We start from the raw sequence: 18777 nt of genomic DNA, 5'->3' as shown, positions 1-18777 counted from the left end.
ACTTCAACACACTCTGAGCGTTGCAGTTTTATCATTTAAATTAGTAATTCTAGGATGGAAAGATGGTTCACTTGGTAAATACATACTTTTTATCTCAGGCAGGAGCAGGTTGTTCTCTGAGTTTGAGGCCAGTCTGGTCTATATAGTGAGTTCAAGGCCAGGCAAGACAATCTCTTGAGAGACTGTCTCAAAAAAAAAAAAGGAGGGGCTGCTCACTTCGGCAGCACATATACTAAAATTGGAACAATACATTAGCATGTCCCCTGCGCAAGGATGACACACAAGTTCATGAAGCGTTCCATATTTTTAACAAAAAACAATCAAAGAAAACTCAGAAGAAATCGATGAGAGGAAAAAGAATGCCAAAATCAGCAGTCCTCTGGAGGAGCAGCTCCAGCAGCGCACGCTTCTTGCCTGTGTTGCCTCAAGACCAGGCCTGTGTGGCAGAGCAGACGGCCATGTGCTGGAGGGCAAGGGGCTAGAGTTCTACCCGAGGAAGATCAAAGCCCAGAAAGGCAAATAAACCATTCCTAGCTCATGTAATAAAGGTGTTTGTTGTTCTATTTAAAAACAAACACAAACAAAAAACAAGGGGGGGAGGGAGAAAGAAAAGTGGGCTAGGCATGAGCAATAGTAAGTCTTGCCAGAATCTGGAAAAAATGTCCATGCATAGGATTACAGTTGTGTTCTAAATAGATACGCATATCAATATCTAGATAACCACAAGAAGGAATAGAGTCTGCTTAATAACGTGGATAAATTAGCACTAAATATGATGAGAGTTCTAGGTATTCTTGCATGGCACATGTTTGGTACTTTTTAAAGTGGTTTTATTGTGTCAAAATCCTAGAGTAATCCAACAAACCTTTCTAACAGGCCTTATTTTTGTTTAGTGGCTTTAAATCTTTTTCTTCATCTCATCTTTATTCCCCAAACAGTAGAAGACCCTCTATCCCTAAAGAGTCCCTTTAGTGTGTATGACATTCAGTATTATAAATATTTCTTTCCATGAGGTTGAACATTATTGATTTGTATGGAAGTATTTTAGAATAATTATATTTTATTGCTGGCAGATAAATATATATTCAAACATGTACACATACACAGAAAGAGACTCTATCTGGCCTGAAACTCAACTGTCTTCCTAGCCCCTAGTTTTAAAAAAAAATTAGGACTGTGAGTTCCGGGCCAGCCTGGTCTACAAAGCGAGTCCAGGACAGCCAGGGCTACACAGAGAAACCCTGTCTCCAAAAACCAAAACAAAACCAAAAAGAAAAAAGAAAAAAAAAGAAGCCATTTTTTCTACTATGTTAGTAAATACTTAATATCTGTCTTTTTAAAAAAAGAAAAAGGAAAGGAAACCAAGTGATGGTGGCGCATGCCTTTAATCCCAGCACTTGGGAGGCAGAGGCAGGTGGATTGCTGTGAGTTCGAGGCCAGCCTGGTCTACAAAGCGAGTCCAGGACAGCCAAGGCTACACAGAGAAACCCTGTCTCTCGAAAAGAAAAAAAATGTAGTGGGGGAAATAGAAAGAAGAATGGGTTAGGAAGTCTTTGGTTTTGGGGGTTTTTTTGTTTGTTTGTTTGCTTGTTTTTAAGACAGTTTCTCTGTTTAACAGCTCTGCTGTCCTGGAACTCACTCTGTAGACCAGGCTGGCCTCAAACTCACTGAGATCCGCCTCCCTCTGCCTCCCAAGTGCTGGGATTAAAGGCGTGTGCTACCACTGCTGAGCTTGTTTGTTTATTTTTGTTTTGTTTTGGGTGTTTTGGGGTTTTTTGTCGTTGTTGTTTTGAGATAGGGTTTCTCTTGTGGCCTTGGCTGTCCTGGACTCGCTTTGTAGACCAGGCTGACCTCAAACTCACAGAGATCCCTCTGCCTCTGCCTCCCAAGTGCTGGGATTAAAGGAGTGCTCCACCATGCCTGGCAAGCTAGAAAGTCCTTATGGATTGTTATTTTAAACTAGGTTTTTTGGGATGAGTAAGTTATTGGTAGAGAAAAAGGATATACAGAATGCAAAGACTAGAGGTCCCACAGAGACTGCAAGAGTAAATACAGCTGTATTGGAACAGTGAGAAACCTTATCTAGCACACTATGGAATTTACTCTGGTTATTGCTGTTTTATCACATAAATTAGTGGTATTGGGCTGGAAAGATGGCTCACTTGGTAAGAGCACTTGCTTCTCATAGAGAACCCAAAATTTGTTCCCAGTACTTGCATTAGGATTTTTATAACCACCTTCAAGGGATCTGCCCTGTTCCTAGCCTCTGCAAGTATCTGCACACATACGCTGGGTGGGTGGGTGGATGGATAAGATAGAAAGAAAAGAAAGAAAAATGCCTCACCAAGTTATTAACAAGCTTGCTGCCAAGCCTAGTGACCTGAGTTTGATCCCTGGGACTCACATGGTAGGAGAGGTTATCCTTTGACCTCCTTCCTGCACCGTGCCACGCATGTGTCCACCTGCTGTACACACATGCACATACAAAAATAAGTAAATGGGCGGGCATGGTGGCGCACGCCTTTAATCCCAGCACTCGGGAGGCAGAGGCAGGTAGAGCACTGTGAGTTCGAGGCCAGCCTGGTCTACAAAGTGAGTCCAGGACAGCCAAGGCTACACAGAGAGACCCTGTCTCAAAAAACCAAAACATAAAAAAAAAGAAGAAGAAGAAAGAAAAAAAATGAGAGGAATAAATGTAAGAAATAATACAAACAAATAAGTTGCAGATAATAACGTGAGTATTATATTCAAGACTGTGCCAGAAGTTACTTTGAAATAGTGTGTTTATATGCCTTTTCCCTCTTCTACAGGCTGCTATATGGCAAGCACTAAACCACTATGCTTACCGAGACGCAGTTTTCCTCGCAGAACGACTGTATGCAGAAGGTTTGTCATCTGTTCACTTGTGAGGAAGCATGAATGAAATAATGGAATTCCATCACTTTTTATGATTAAGAAGATTCTTTTTTCATTCTTTCTGTCTTCAATTTATTTTTTTTATTTGTTTGCTTGTTTGCTCATTTGTTTTTCGAGACACGGTTTCTCTGGGTAGTCTTGGCTGTCCTGGACTCACTTTGTAGACCAGGCTGGCCTCGAACTCACTGAGATCCGCTTGCCTCTGCCTCCCGAGTGCTGGGGTTAAAGGCGTGCGCCACCACCGCCCAGCTCTTTTTCATATTTTTAAATATGTGTTTGTATATGGGCATGGGTACTTGTTGAGATAGTGTCTTCCTTCAGAGACCAAAAATTGTGAGCTTCCCAAAATGTGTGTATCTGGAACTGAACTCCAATCTTCTCCCAAAACACCATATGTTATTAATTGCTTGCTGTCTCTCCAACTGCTTTCTGTTTTGTTTGTCTGTTTATGTTTGGGCTTCACTGAAGCCATAGGACAACCTAGGGTGTTTTTTACTTTTTTTTTTTCTTTCTTTCTTTTTTAAAAAATTTTTATTTGTTATATATACAGTGCTCTGCCTGCATGTATGTCTGCGTGCCAGAAGAGGTCACCAGATCTCATTATAGATGGTTGTGAGCCACCATGTGGTTGCTGGGAATTGAACTCAGGACCTCTGGAAGAGTAGTCAGTGTTCTTAAGCTCTGAGCCATCTCTCCAGTCCTTTCTTTTCTTTTCTTTTCGTCATTGGCCTAAAACTTGTTAAATAGGTTAGGCTGTCTAGCTACTCTGCCCCAGAATTCTCCCCCACCTCCTCAGTGCTGGATACAAGCATGTGCTAGCTTTTTCATAGTGTCTAACAACAGAGCGCAGGTCCTGGTACTTACAAGGCAAGCACTTTACTACCTCTTAGCTGGTTTGTTTTGTTTTGATACGAGTCCTCATACTGTATCCCAAGCTGGCTTTAAGCTCTTAGCTATCCTTCCTCAGTCTCCCAATTCTGGGATTATGGACATGAGCCACTATGCCTGACTTGGTTTTTCTTCAGAAAAAATTTTAATGGATTGGGGGTATGCTAGGCCCTGTATGGAGGTCAGAAAATAACTTGAAAAAGTTGTTCCACTTAGTGTGGTTCCAGGGAATTATTTCAGGTCCTCAGGCTTGGCAGCAACATCATTACCAAGGGAGCCGTCTCCCAGACCCCAGACTTGGGTTTGTCTTGAATATAACTTAGTATTTGGTGTTCAAGAAGAACAGTGGTTTTTTAATCTGTCCATTTTAAAGTAGAAACATTTTTTATCCTAGTAATGAGTTTATTTCCCTTCCTATTAAAATTTAACTTCTATCTTCCCAAGAGGTCTGTTCAAAAATATCAAAAATATGACGCTTTCCTCATAGTCTGTATAAAGGTAGAGATTTTTTTCTGTGTGTTTGCATTTCTTATGTATTTACAGAAAATAAATTATCTTCATTGTATTTACCTTGGTTCTTGGAGAGAGATGCTCAAGAACTAGAAAACTAGGCTGTTTTTTGTTTTTGTTTGTTTTTCCCTTTTTCAATATGGCCTGACCTGAAACTTGTGTAGACTTGACGGCCTAGAACTTGAAGTGATTCTGTTTTGTCTTTTTTTTGTTTGTTTTTGGGGAAAGGGGTTGCTTTGTTTTGTTTTGCTTTAACCCACTGAGTGCTGAGATTACAGATGTGGGCCATCATCCTTACATTTTCTACCAAGAATTGATTTCTCCATAATTGAGATTTGAATTAATAATTGTTCAGAATTAAATGACATGCTGCTAAACTTGTTTATTGACAAGCTGAATAGTAGCTAATACGTCTTGCCTTTTTTACTTTTAATATCTTAGTACACTCAGAAGAAGCCTTGTTTTTACTGGCAACCTGTTACTACCGCTCAGGAAAGGCATATAAAGCATATAGACTCTTGAAAGGACACAGTTGTACCACCCCGCAGTGTAAATACCTGCTTGCAAAGTGTTGTGTTGACCTCAGCAAGTAAGTATTAAAATCTTCTTTGCCTAATTTTGTTATATTTCCATTGAATTTTAGATAAAATTCTTCTAACAGATTAAACTCTTGACTTCCTTTCCTCTCTCCTGAGCAATAGTTGAGATGTTTGCATCATTGACTATGGTATTAATTTGGTCATGGAGAAATTTGATTACAATGGTGATAAATAACAAACAGTTGTCTTTTGGTGCTGGAGCTCTTTAGCCCTGGGCTTCATGCAAGCAAGGCAAGCCCTCTTACCTTACACCAGGCTGCGGTGGAGTGGTAAAGCACTTGCCCAGATGGCTTTGGGTTCAGTTTCTGGAACTGGCAAACAAAACCAACTGAGGTACAGTGTAAGTCCTGAAATAATAATACTGTTTAAGAGAAATTTAACTAACTCTTTCCGGCTTCCAAAATGATCCTTAGTCTCATTTCCTCTGGCTTTCATTGTCAGGCAGTTTAAGTAAGCCCAGAAACATGGCAGGTGACAAGAATAATGTGTCCAGGTAATACATAGTCTCCAATTGAGAACTACTGCTATTCCTGCTACTTGAAGGTAGGGACACAACAAAGTTTCACCACATATTCCAGATCTGCTGGTAGCTGGAAGTACAGATTAAATTCTTTTCTGTAGAAGATGAAATACTGGCAAAAATGTCTAAACAGATATATGTGGTTTTGTTTGTTTAGATAGTCTCTCTGTGTAGCTCTGACTATCCTGGACTCCCTTCGTAGACCAGACTAGCCTTGAACTCAGAGATCCACCTGCCTCTGCCTCCTGAGTGCTGGGATTAAAGGCGTGCACCACCACAACCTGGCTTCATATATGTATTTTGTTTGTAAATTTTTATTTAGAGGATACAGGTAAGTCTCATATAAATAAATTTAACTTATTATGTATATAAGTTACGTATTTGTCTAGCAACTAACTTTTTAATTAGTAACTGAATTAGTTATTTATTACTAGATTATTTTAAAATCCAAAATTTTCCTGGGTGTAGTGGCACACACCTTTAATCCTAGCCCTTGAGATGCAGAGGCAGGTGGCTTTCTTGTGAGTTGAAGGCCAGTTGGGTATATATAGTTCCAAGACAGGGATATGTAGAGACAGTATGTCACACAACAAAACAAAATCAACTTCTTGTTCTTATTTTGTTTTTTGGGGTGGGGGGGTTGAGACAAGGTTTCTCTGTGTAGCCTTGGCTGTCCTGGACTCGATTTGTAGACCAGGGTGGCCTTGAACTCACAGGGATCCACCTGCCTCTGCCTCCCCAGTACTGGGATTAAAGGCACGCACAACCACGTCTGGCTGTAGTTGTTTTTAATCATACACTTTAAACATCAAACCACTGCAAACTCTGTTGTGCTGAAAATAGTGAAGTCATGTAGGTTTGTTTTTTGGTTTTTTGCGGGGGGGGGGGGGTGTTCTCTTTTGAGGCAGGGTTTCTCTGTGTAGACTTGGCTGTTCTGAACTTGCTTTGTAGACCAGGCTGGCCCTGAACTCACAGTGATCTGTCTTCTCTGCCTCTGCATGCTGGGGTTAAAGGCCATGCGCCACCACACCCGACTGAATTTCTACTTTTCTTATGAAGAATATAGTTGACAAAAAATATAGAAAGTGATACTCATATTTTATTTTTAAAATGGTGCTGGTGTGAAACTTAGTATGTAAAGGCACTTTTAAGTTTAATTCCCAGCATCCACTTGGTGAGAGAAAGAACCTGTAACTACAGGTTGTTCACTGACCTTCACATACATGCTTATATAGCAGACACACACAAAATAAATACAATTTCAGTTTTACAAAAAAAACTTAGAATGATCATGGGCAGTAAACATACAGTTTAACTAAGAAAAATTAAGTTCTACATGCACAATTCTATTTCAAGGAATTACAGAAGATCGATCATATTTTTTTTGTAAAGTCATTCATATTCTCCTCAAATAAAATGATCATCTAAGCTGAGTGCGGTGGCACACTCTGTAATCCCCGCACTTGGGGAGGCAGAGGCAGGAGAATCTCTGAGTTAGAGGACAACCTGGTCTACAGAGAGATTTCCAGGACAGCTAGGGGTCCACAGAGAAACTCAGTCTTGAAATGATTGTATATATAGAAATTTAATGAGTTCTGATCTTAAAGGCAGGACTGAAAATTTAAGGTCATAAATCTTTAGCTTTCTAATGATTCTAAGCACATTATTGCCGCTATTCTAAAAATAGCACCAACTTTTCACTCTGTTACTAGACTCAAATGATAAATGAAAGGTATCTTCATAAAATGCATTGCATATTGACATTAAAATATTTTTATATTTTAAAGGCTTGCAGAAGGGGAACAAATCTTATCTGGTGGAGTGTTTAATAAGCAAAAAAGCCATGATGATATTGTCACTGAGTTTGGTGATTCAGCTTGCTTTACTCTTTCATTGTTGGGACATGTATATTGGTAAGTAAGAGTGATTCAGAAGGCGGGCAGTGGTGGTGCACGCCTTTAAACCCAGCACTTGGGGAGATAGAGGCAGGTGGATCTCTTGAGTCTGAGGCCAGCCTAGTTAGTGATAATAGCTGCAGACATTCTAATAAGCTCTTATTATTTTTTAAGATATATTTATTTATTAGCATGTATGCAGTATTCTGCCTGCATGTACACCTGCAGGCCAGAAAAGGGCATCAGATCACATTCTAGATGGTTGTGAGCCACTGTGTGGTTGCTGGAAATTGAACTCAAGTCCTCTGGAAAAGCAGTCTGTGGCCTTAATCTCTGAGCCATCTCTCCAGTCCCCTCTAATAAGCTCTTACCTTGAAAAGAATGTCTCTGTGTGGTTCACTGAAGAAAGTGAATGGTTTGTTTTCCTTAATATTAGATATTTACTGCTACTTATTGGAAAGAGGCTTGAAGCTAGGCTTCAGTAATGCAAATTAAGTATTAATTGTATATTAATTTCTTCTAATATATAGTAACCCTTGAAATGTGTAATAAAAAATTTTAACATCCATGAACTCAGAGTTATCATTATATAATGAGTCTCATGTTTTTAAAAATACTTTTTAAAAAAAGATTTATTTATTATTTTGTATGTAGTGCTCTGCAGAGAGAATAATAATAATAATAATAACAACAACAGCCACAGTAGATAGTAAAGGGACTTCAGACTTTATTTTGTTTTTGTTTTTTGTTTTCTTTTGTTTTTTAAGCTAAAGAGATTTTTTTTTAACCTTTATATTATGTGCATTAGTGTTTTGCCTGCAAGTATGTCTGTGTGAGGGGTGTCAGATCTTGGAGTTACATACAGACAGTTGTGAGCTGCCATGTGGGTGCTGGGATTTGAACTTGGGTCCTCTGAAAGAGCAGTCAATACCCTTAACTGCTGAGTCATCTCTCCATCCCGTAAGAGAATCTTAATAACTTTTGAGCCCTTCTTTTCTCCAATTTAAAAGGTTAAGATGAAGTAGGGACATTCTGGTATTTTCTAGAGTGGTCAAAGTATAATAGGTTCCGGGGGTGGGGCGCTGGTATTATCTAGATTCAAAATCTAATCCTTCCTATATCAATTAGAAAGAAGGATCGGTCTCCTTCATTAAAAGAATCATCTCTACTTTGTTGTATAAAAAATCTGACAATTTAAATATTAGCTTGCAAAGTGTGTAAGTTGCTTTCAGAACCACCACTGGAGTGTTGTGTAAACTAGTTGAAATACAGTTGAAAGCATCCGATGTTGTCTGTCAGTCACTATGTAGCCCTTAGCTGGTCTGGAATTCACTAGTAGATTAGACTGGCCTCAAATTTATAAAGATCCTCTTCTCTCTCCGTCCCTCTCTCTCCCTCTCTATCTCTCTCTCTCTCTCTCTCTCTCTGAAATGATGGGATTAAAGGTAGGTGTGTTCCACCACACCTTGTCTTTTTTATTTGCCACGAAATTAAATGCCCAAGAATGCAGTGAGAGCTGGGCATAGTGGTGCACCCTTGTAACTTTAGCACTTAAGAATACGAGGCAAGAGGGTTTTGTGGCTAGTTGGAGTTCCATGACATTATCTCAGAGAGCAAGAGAAATTAAGAATTTAGGGAAGCATCAAATAGTACCGTAAGAATTTCATAGTTTGTTTAATCCATCATTTCTCTCCACAGCAAGACAGATCGGCTTGCCAAAGGATCAGAATGTTACCAAAAGAGCCTTAGTTTAAATCCTTTTCTCTGGTCTCCCTTTGAATCATTATGTGAAATAGGTAAGCTCATGGAGGTGGGGGAGGGTTCCTCTTTCTTCTTCCTTCTCCCTCCCTTCCTCCATCCCTTGCCCCCTCCCTCTCTCTCAGTTTTGTTTGTTAGCTTTTCAAGACAGGGTTTCTTCTGTGTAGCCCTCGCTGTCCTGGAACTCACTCTGTAAGCCAAGCTGGCTTTGAACTAAAGAGCACAGCCTACTTATGCCTCTTACGTATACTGTCAGCTTCAGCTACATTGTGAGACCAGCCTAGCTTGCAGGAGACCCTGTCTCAAAAAGTAGCCCCTCCTTAAAATCATTACATAATGTGTCTTTTCATACCCTAAAGATTAAGTTCACTAATCTCTTCTGTTACCAGTCTACCTTAAATGTGTCCTTCAGAATAAATACTATGTATATAATACTAGCCAAAATCATTTTCTGTTTAAGAAAAAGGAGAAAATTGGCATGCATGTGCCACGTAGCACATGCGACAACTTGCAGGGATCGGCTCTCCCATCCCATCATGTATGTCTCAGGGATTGAACTCAGGCTTTCAGGTTGGACAGCAGGCACTTGGACCCACTGAACCTTCCTCCTGGCTCTGGCTTATATTTAAAAGTTTCTTTTCCAGCTGGGCGTGGTGGCCTGTAATCCCAGATTCTGGGAGGCATGCAGATCGCTGTGAGTTTAGGGCCAGCCTGGTCTACACAGTGAATCCAGGACAATCAAGGCTACACAGAGAAACCCTGCCTCGGGTTGGGTGGGATGATGGAGCGGGGCATTTGCTTTCCAAATTTAAGGGTTAGCTTCCACAATAAGTTAATGATGGGTCTTTGAGGAAGTAAGATTGATTAATATTAATGTACAGGATAATTTTGAAGCTCTAAGACTTATGCATACTTATCCCTCAGAGGCAAGTTTTGTTTTGTCTTTTGGTCTTTACAGGTGAAAAGCCAGATCCAGACCAAACATTTAAATTAACATCTCTACAGAATTTTAGCAGCTGTCTGCCCAACACTTGTACAACTCTAGTATCTAATCACAATTTATCTCATAGACAGCCAGAGACAGTCCTTACAGAAACACCCCAGGATACAATTGTAAGTATACTTCTGCTAATATTCATAGTATTCTGAAACCCAAAAGGAATGATTATAACTAAACAGTGTATCATAAATGACATGGTAGGAAATTTCTCTTTCAGGAATTAAACAGACTGAACTTAGAATCTTCCAATTCAAAGTACTCCTTGAATACAGATTCCTCCGTGTCTTACATTGACTCAGCTGTCATTTCACCAGATAACATCCCTCTTGGGACGGGTACTTCCATACTATCTAAACAGGTCCAAAATAAGCCAAAAACTGGTCGAAGTCTATTAGGAGGACCAACTGCTCTTAGCCCATTAACCCCAAGGTAAGGCACACAAGATATTTTTAAATTTATTCTAATATAAATGCTCTTTGGTAAATCATATTATTAATGCTATAAGTTAATATAAACATCTTCCTAAATCAGTGTCAAAGAGTGGCATTCTATTTTCAGGAAATGAAGTAATAGAAACAATGCATCTGTAAAAATTTCGAATTAAATATTGAAGGGCTGAAAATGTAGCTCAGTTGGCACAGTGCTTCAGTAGCATGCACGAGGCCTGGCCTTGACGCGGCCTCTGTAAATCAGGCCAGGTGTCAGATGCGTGGAATCCAAGTATCTTTCTCAAAATAAAATACAGCAGAGGAAAAAAAAATAAAAGATTTTTAAATATGCCTCAATTGGTATATGTATGAAAACATTCTATCTATATGGCTGTGTACATCTGCAGATAGCAGTGAGACCCTCCAAATGTATGTTTTATCCTATAGTTACGGCACTATTATCAGTTCTCTTTTCTAAAACATGGAAGTACAATTGACATTTATCATTGTAAAATATATTGTCATTTATTGAAAGCATATGATATATCATATATAATAACTTATCACAAAGGATACATATTTAGAACTATCAGACAAAACTCAGGAAAGAATAGACCATGTGGGGCCTGGAGAGATGGCTCAGAGGTTAAGAGCACTGGCTGCTCTTCCAGAGGTCCTGAGTTCAATTTCCAGCACCCACATGGTGGCTCACAACCATCTATAATGAGATCTGGTTCCCTCTTCTGGTGTGCAGGCACACATGGGGGCAAAGTACTGTAAAATAATAGATAAATAAAATATTTTTTTAAAAAGTAGACTATATATGAATGGAGTCTCAAGCCAGGAAGCCATTAAAATAGCATGACTAGGACATTGATTCTGGTATCTGCAGAGACCAATGGTAACTATATCGATAATTAGTAAGTAATTACCAGTAATACAGGGCATTGTCTCCATGTTCCACAAATTGGGTTTTATTTTCATCCTGTGGATCTTAGCTTTTAAAAAGCCAGTCCACTTCTTAGATCAGTGGCTGCTGTTCATGTTAGATTCTTGTCTTTTTTCTTTACTCTGGTGGGTGGCATACTCTGCATTCATAGCTCATTTTTAAACATGCCCCTCAGGTCCTCTTTGCCCCTAAGACTGATTTGCCATTCTCTTCCTTTTAGACCTTCTAATTTAAGTATACTGCTGCTTTATATATGCCTTGATGACTTTTTGACACCTTGATTTCAACCTCTTCTCAGTTTTGGGATTTTGCCATTAGAAACCCCAAGTCCTGGAGATGGATCCTATTTACAAAACTACACTAATACACCTTCTGTAATTGACGTGCCATCCACCGGAGCCCCTACAAAAAAGGTATAAAGTATAGTTTGTTTAAAATACAGTTTGGGGGGCTGGAAGGATGGATGGCTCAGTGGTTAAGAGTACTGGCTGCTCTCCCAGAAGTCCTGAGTTCAATTCCCAGCAACCACATGGTGGCTCACAACCATCTATAATGTGATCTGGTGCCCTCTTCTGGTGTGCAAGTGTACATGCAGACAGAGAATGTATATATAATAATAAATAAATTTTAAAAAAAATACAGTTTGGGTGTTGATTAAAGAAACTTACTTACAATTCCAGTCTATAAAGGTAATTTCAAAGAGAATCCAACTTTATTTATTTTTTCATTTTTTGGTTTTTTGAGACAGGGTCTCTGTGTAGCCTTGACTGCCCTGGACTTGCTCTGTAGTCCAGGCTGGCCTCAAACTCACATCATTCCGCCTGCCTCGGCCTCCTGAGTGCTGGGATCAAAGGCGTGCACCACCACGCCTGGCCTGTGGAAAAACTTGGGGGGCAGGGGGAAGAGTGGTTTATCTTTAGAATTTAGGAAAGGACTAGGTAATTTTTTTTTAATCTCCTCAGATGTCTATTTAACTGTTCTTCTAAGTGCAAAAGGAAGTTTAATATCTTGCTGTATCATTTTTTTATTTGTAACAAATTAATTCATAATTATTAAGACTAATAGTGGTGTAGACAGGAGCGTTATAGTATCACTTGCAGTACAATCTGTATTCACAAACCCTAGACTTTTTGTGTTTTACAGTCTGTTGCCAGAATGGGCCAAACTGGAACAAAGTCTGTCTTCTCACAGAGTGGGAACAGTCGAGAGGTCACGCCAGTTCTTGTTGCACAAACGCAAAGTTCTGGCCCACAGACAAGGTACTGACTCCAGCGTCTACTTCATCAATGTAATGCATGTGCTCCTCCAGAATTATTTCCTTCTTAGACAACCGTTTTAGAGCAAGTACAATCAGTTTCTTTCTTTTTGTGTTTTTGTTGGTTTGCTTGCTTGCTTGTTTGGTTTGTGTTTGTTTTATTTTTGGTTTTCTTGAGACAGGCTATGCAGTAGCCTTGACTGTCCTGTACTCACTTTGTAGACCAGGCTGGCCTCAAATTCAGGCCTGCCTCTGCTTCCTGAGTGCTGGAATTAAAGGCCATGCACCACCACAACTTTTTGTTTTGGTTTTGAGGCAGAGTCTATATTATGCAGTTTTTTGTTGTCCTGGAAACTCACTATGTAGACCAAGCTGAGATCTGCCTATCTCTCTGCCTCCCAAGTGCTGGGATGAAGGATGTGAACCAGCAGGCATGGCACATACCGACTTTCTCTACATAGGCCGTAAAATTAATCTTCAGATAAAGAAGCCTTAATTAACACTGTCACAGTTAGCCAGGCATGGTGGTGCACGCCTGTAATCCCAGCACTCTGGGAGGCAGAGGCAGGCGGATCTCTGAATTCCAGGGCAGCCTGGGCTAGGCTACACAGAGAAACCCTATCTAAAAGGAATCAGTATACCTGTGGTGTTGGGATGGTGATTCTAGTCAAGAGTACAGCTTGCAGAGTTTGGGTTTTTACTTTGTAGGGCAGGCAGTTGTTACTGGCTTTTTTTTTTTTTTCTTTCTGTTTTTCTTTTTGACTACATAACCCTGGATGGTCAGAAACTTACTATGAAGCCCACACTAGCTTTGAACTGGCAACAAGCCTCCTTCCTCGGCCTTTTGAATGCTGGCAAGGTTCATTTTCTAAGGTTACAAGTAATAAAGTACAAACGGCACCCGTGGTCTGAGAATCCAGACTTCTCTAGAATATAAGACTTTGAACACCAATATTACATAAAAAGCTTCAGATTTTGGAGCAGTTCAGATGTAATCTTCTGATTAGGAATCTCTGCATAACTACCAGAGATTTTATACAGATACTACAAAATCCAAAAGAAGTGAAATCTGAAATGCTTCTCGTCTCAAGCATTTTGGCTAAATGTTATTCAGCCTGTTTAACAAACTGGATGTCTTTAAACAGCAAATTTATTCTCTTTTCATTTTTCCTGTATCCCACGTTGCTAATAATCTTTTCTAGTTTTAAACCTTTTAAGTTTGAAATCAGGACGTTGTCAAGGGCACTTCCCCATCAAAGACTGTAGAGGAAGATCTTTCTTGCTCAGGCCTTCCCTGGACTGATAACTCAGTATCTACCTTTGTCTTGACAAGAAGATGTTTCTGCATTTAGATTTCCCTCCTATAAAGACACCAATAATACTGGATTGGTACCCACCTTCATGACCTCATATTAACTTGATTACATCTGCAAAGACTCCATATTCTGGATAATCGCAGTCACAGGTTCTGGGCATTAAGACTGATACCTTTTGAGAAACCAAATTGAGCATCTCAAAATTTAATCACATTAGCAACCAAGCATTGCCCAGTAGTTTTCTCTCTGTAGAGGCATCTTTAGGGCTTACGGTGTATTTATTTATTCATTCGTCCATTCATTCACTTTACATCCCGATCATAGCCCCCTCCCTGCTTTCCTATTTTAATGTATCAAATGTGCCTTCAAGCAATAGACTGCACTGTATAATAGGAAACCCTAAATCAGTTCATTTTGGTGCTCTTGGGGATTGTTTTAACAATATTTTGTATCCATATTATATTATAACCCCCCAGTACACTATTATTTCAACCTTTAAAACAGTCATTTATTTTTTATTTAAAAAACAGAAAGAAAGAAAAGAAAGAAAAAAAGCAGTCTTAACCACACATTTAGTATTGCTAATGGTCTTTTAGAAGATTCAAACTTCTATCTGGTTTTATTTTCCTCCATCTCTTAAAATCTAATGTGTCCCAGTAATGAATTTTTCCCCTTCTGCATATCAGGAAACAAAGCTGTTTCACCTGATTTTTGAGATTGAAGTCTTTCTGTTTTTTTCAGGCTAGCCTCATTAGGCTCTCTGCCTGGAATAACAGGTATCATTTTTAATTTTTACTGAATAGGGAAGCAGCAGTTCAAGTCAATTTCTAACACCCACATAAAAGATAGATATGTCCACATGGCTTGCCAGCCAGCCAAACCAAAATTGTGGACTTCTGGTTTAGTGAGACTGTTAAAAAGTAAGGTAGTACCAGTACTCAGGAGGCAGAAGCAGGCAGATCTCTGAGTTTTGAAGCCAGCCTGGTCTATAGAGTAAGTTCTAGAACAGCCAGAGCTGTTACACAGAGAAACCCTGTCTTGAAAAACCAAGTAAATAAATAACAGCCACCACAAAAGTTGTTGACTGGAGAGATAGCATCCGTACCTGGGCTTGGCCAGACACACTTAAAACGCCAGAGGAACCAGTGAGCTCACTGCCAGCCAGCCAGGTCAAAGAGTAAGCTTTGGGTTCAGTGACTTATGTATGAGAATAATACTAAGAACCATAGAGGGAGCTAGCTACCTGAGGCCAGCCGTGTCGGTGTGTGTGTGTGTGTGTGTGTGTGTGTGTGTGTGTGTGCGCGCGCGCGCGTGCGTGCGCGCACACTGTTAAACTGCGTGTCACCTGGCTTAGAGTACCATCCCTAGCCATAGGGCCAGTCCTATCATTTTCTTCACCTAAATTATTCTCTAGAACTCATTTTTGTAAGTTTTCCAAGGACATTTTATTTTACATGTATGGATATTTTGCCTGCACATATGCCAGTGCACTATGTGCATGCCTGGTGCCTGAGAAGGCCCAAAGAGGGCATTAGATCCTGTTGATCTAGAGTTTTATTTCCGAGCCATCTCCTTAGCACCACCATGAACATATTTTAAAAATTATAAAATAATGATGCTGTTTATGGGGGACAAAGGGGGTCTTGTTTGTTATTTTCATGCTGGGGCTGGAGAGATGGCTCAGTGTATTGGCTGTCCTTTCAGAAGACCCAGGTTTAACTACTAGCACTCACATGATGAGTACCAGAGAAACCAATGCCTCTGACCTCTGTGGGTACCAGGGGTGTACATGGGGCACATACATACATGCAAACGAAACATTCATACACATAAAATATTTTTAAAGTGTTAATATGATTGTTACATAATCACATATGCAAAGTGCCTTTTATTGCCAGACTCCTAGTTAGCCAAGTACAAACGAAAGATTCAGGCAGTGATCATATGATATGAAATAAATTTTTTTTTCTGGTTCCTTAGACTTTGGAGGAATCTCCACTTTAATAAAGTGAGTCTTTAGAATGAGCAAAACCTCACAAAAGTATTGAAAAGCTTCTTTCCTCACTTGTGGCCTGAAAACTGTCTTAACTATTTCTACTTCTTCCATGAAGAACTGTGTTACCTTGCACAGTCATCTATCTCTGTCAGTCTGAGCAATGCTCTTAGAGTATCCTCCCTGGGAACCACCCTATGCTATGGAGTTATCCCTTTCCACTTGTCAGAATTCTCTTCTATAAGGAATCATGTTGGTAAATTACATTTCTTCTTGTTACATATAAATGAAAGTTGCTCCTACCAGATAAAGTTTTTTGTCCTTTTAAAAATGAATTAGAGGGCTAGAGAGATGGCTCAGAGGTTAAGAGCTCTGACTGCTCTTCCAGAGGTCCTGAGTTCAATTCCCAGCAACCACATGGTGGCTCACAACCATTATAATGTGATCTAATGCCCTCTTCTGCAGATACAGCACTCCTAACCAATAAATAAATATATATATATATATATTTTTTTTTTAATGAATTAGGGAGCTGGAAAGATGGCTTAGTGGTTAAGAATGCTAACTGTTCTTGCAGAGAGTGGGATTTGGTTACCATATGAAACTGTTAGAACTGTCTGTAACTCAAGCTTGGGTGAACCTGACTCCCTCTTCTGGCCTTTGCAGGCTCCTGCATGCATGTGGAGCATATAAACTCATAGGCAACCACACCTACACATTGAATTAAAAGTAAAATAAGCCAGGCGTGGTGGTGCATACCTTTAGTCCCAGCACTTGGGAGCTAGAGGTAGGCAGATCTCTGAATTTGAGGCCAACCTGGTCTACAAAGCGAGTCCAAGACAGCCAAAGCCTCACAGAGAAACTCTGTCTTTAAAAAAAAAAAAAAAAAAAGTAAAACAAATAAGCCTTTTAGAAGAATGAGTTGATTCCCCCAAAATGTTCCTACTAGGTAAAATTCCCTCCATTCCGCTCAGACACCTCCAGAGGTATCTCTGAGCATGTTTTTCTCACTGGCCATTATCTTATTTTTAGAAACTCTTTGATCAAGACAGATAATAGGAAGGTTGATTGCACTTGTCAGGTTGTGGCAGGATCTGGAATCACTAGGAAGGGCCTTTCAGTGAGGGGTTATCTAGATTAGATTGCTCTGTGGGCATGTCTGTGAGCAGTTTTCCTAATTGGGTTAGTTGAGGTTGGAAGACTCGCCCTGAATATGCATGGTACGGTTTTATGGGCTTAGCTCTAGACTGAACAGGAGAGAAGGAACTGAACACAGCGCTCTGCTTCTTGACTGTGAATGCAGAGGGGCCAGCTTTCTGGAGCTTCGGCTGCTGTGGCATCCCCAACTCAACCATGATCTACTACTCCTGAGCTAGAAGAAACTCTTCATCTTGTAAGTTCCTTTTGCTGAGAGTGTTTAGAGACCAGGATGGGTAACTAGTAGAATTACCCATAAGTTATGAGGGATTTAGTCCATACGCTTTCTGCCTTCCTCCCCACTTTTAGACAGGCTGGCATGTATCCTAGGATGGCAGTAACTTGCTGTGTATCAGGATGTCTTTAACTACTAGTCCACCTGCTACACCTCCAAAGTGCAAGGTTTACAAGCAGTGCCATCATGTAGCAAGTTTATGTGATGCCTGAGAGCAAACCCAGGGCTTTGTGCATGCTGAGGTGGCACCCTGCGGTCTAGGCTGTATCCTCAGACCCCATTGCCTACTGCTCTTGTTGTCTCTTTGAAACAGGGTCTCAAGCTACCCCTCATCAAGTCTTAATTAGGCCATTTTAGATTTTAAGTTTGTACTATTGTTTTATTTTTGAGACAAAGTCTCATTCTGTATCTCAGACTAGCCTTGAATTGACACCCATCTATCTGTCTCAGCTTTTCTTAGAATAGATAGGGATTACAGCTGTGATTACTACCATGCACAACTAAGTTTAATTGAATTCTAATAATAGAATTCTTGGGCTAGAGAGATGGCTACTCTTCCAGAGGTCCTGAGTTCAATTCTCAGCACTCACATGGTGGCTCACAAGCATCTATAATGAAATCTGGTGTCCTCTATTGGCGTACAGGCACACATGCAACCAGAAAACTGTACACATAGTAAGTAAATGTTTTTTAAAAAGAATAGAATTCTTGGAGCGATGGCACAGTGGTTAAAATCTTGCTGTTTTTGGGAGGACCTGGCTTCACTTCCCAGCACGCACTTTGGATGACTTACAACTACCTGTAGCTCCAGTTTTAGGGAATCTAGACAAGGACATATCTCTAGTGCACGTATATACATGCAGGCACTGGGACGTAGTCAAACAATCACTGGGGGGTAGAAGCAACACTTAGGAGGCAGGGCCAGGTGGAGCTCTTGAGTTCGAGGCCAGATTGGTCTACATAGTGAGTCCTGTCTCGAAAAACCAGGAAGGAAAAGAAAAACGATTTAATTAATTCTTAGATGGGGATGGTGGCATGTACCTTTAATTCCAGCACTCAGGAGGCAGAGATAGGGAGATCTCTGTGAAATCAAGGTCATACTGGTTTATATAGAGAATTCCAGACCAACCAGGGTACATAATAGGACCTTTCATTTTTAAAAAATTGGGCCAGGCCAGTAGCTAAGCAGTCAAAAGTGTACTTCTGCTCCTGTAGAGGAGCACCACTCATTTTCCAGCACCCACCTAATACCCTGTGAGTCTAGTTCCCGGAGATATAGCCTCTCTAATGCCTTCTGCAGGAACCAGGCATGCTGTGG

General features: G+C 40.2%; 1 protein-coding gene across 4 annotated transcripts in view; it reads left to right on the top strand.

Annotated features, from left to right (window-relative positions):
- CDC27 (cell division cycle 27) overlaps positions 1-18777 on the top strand; it is a 50776-nt gene that overhangs the window by 9536 nt on the left and 22463 nt on the right. For 2 of the 4 annotated variants that reach the window (XM_084750017.1, XM_084750016.1), the window contains exons 2-9: positions 2811-2886; positions 4756-4903; positions 7221-7346; positions 9027-9124; positions 10045-10199; positions 10304-10515; positions 11762-11876; positions 12589-12722. In XM_084750017.1, the coding sequence (XP_084606143.1) occupies positions 2811-2886; positions 4756-4903; positions 7221-7346; positions 9027-9124; positions 10045-10199; positions 10304-10515; positions 11762-11876; positions 12589-12722 (1064 nt within the window). The remainder of the gene's footprint in view (positions 1-2810; positions 2887-4755; positions 4904-7220; positions 7347-9026; positions 9125-10044; positions 10200-10303; positions 10516-11761; positions 11877-12588; positions 12723-18777) is intronic. The other 2 variants (XM_084750019.1, XM_084750018.1) reach the window with 1 other exon arrangement.

The sequence above is a fragment of the Acomys minous genome (assembly GCF_964271855.1).
Source record: "Acomys minous genome assembly, chromosome: 12".
NCBI classification, from domain to species: Eukaryota; Metazoa; Chordata; class Mammalia; order Rodentia; family Muridae; genus Acomys; species Acomys minous.
Note: the sequence above shows the minus strand (reverse complement) of the source record. Positions and strands in the feature narration are given on the sequence as shown.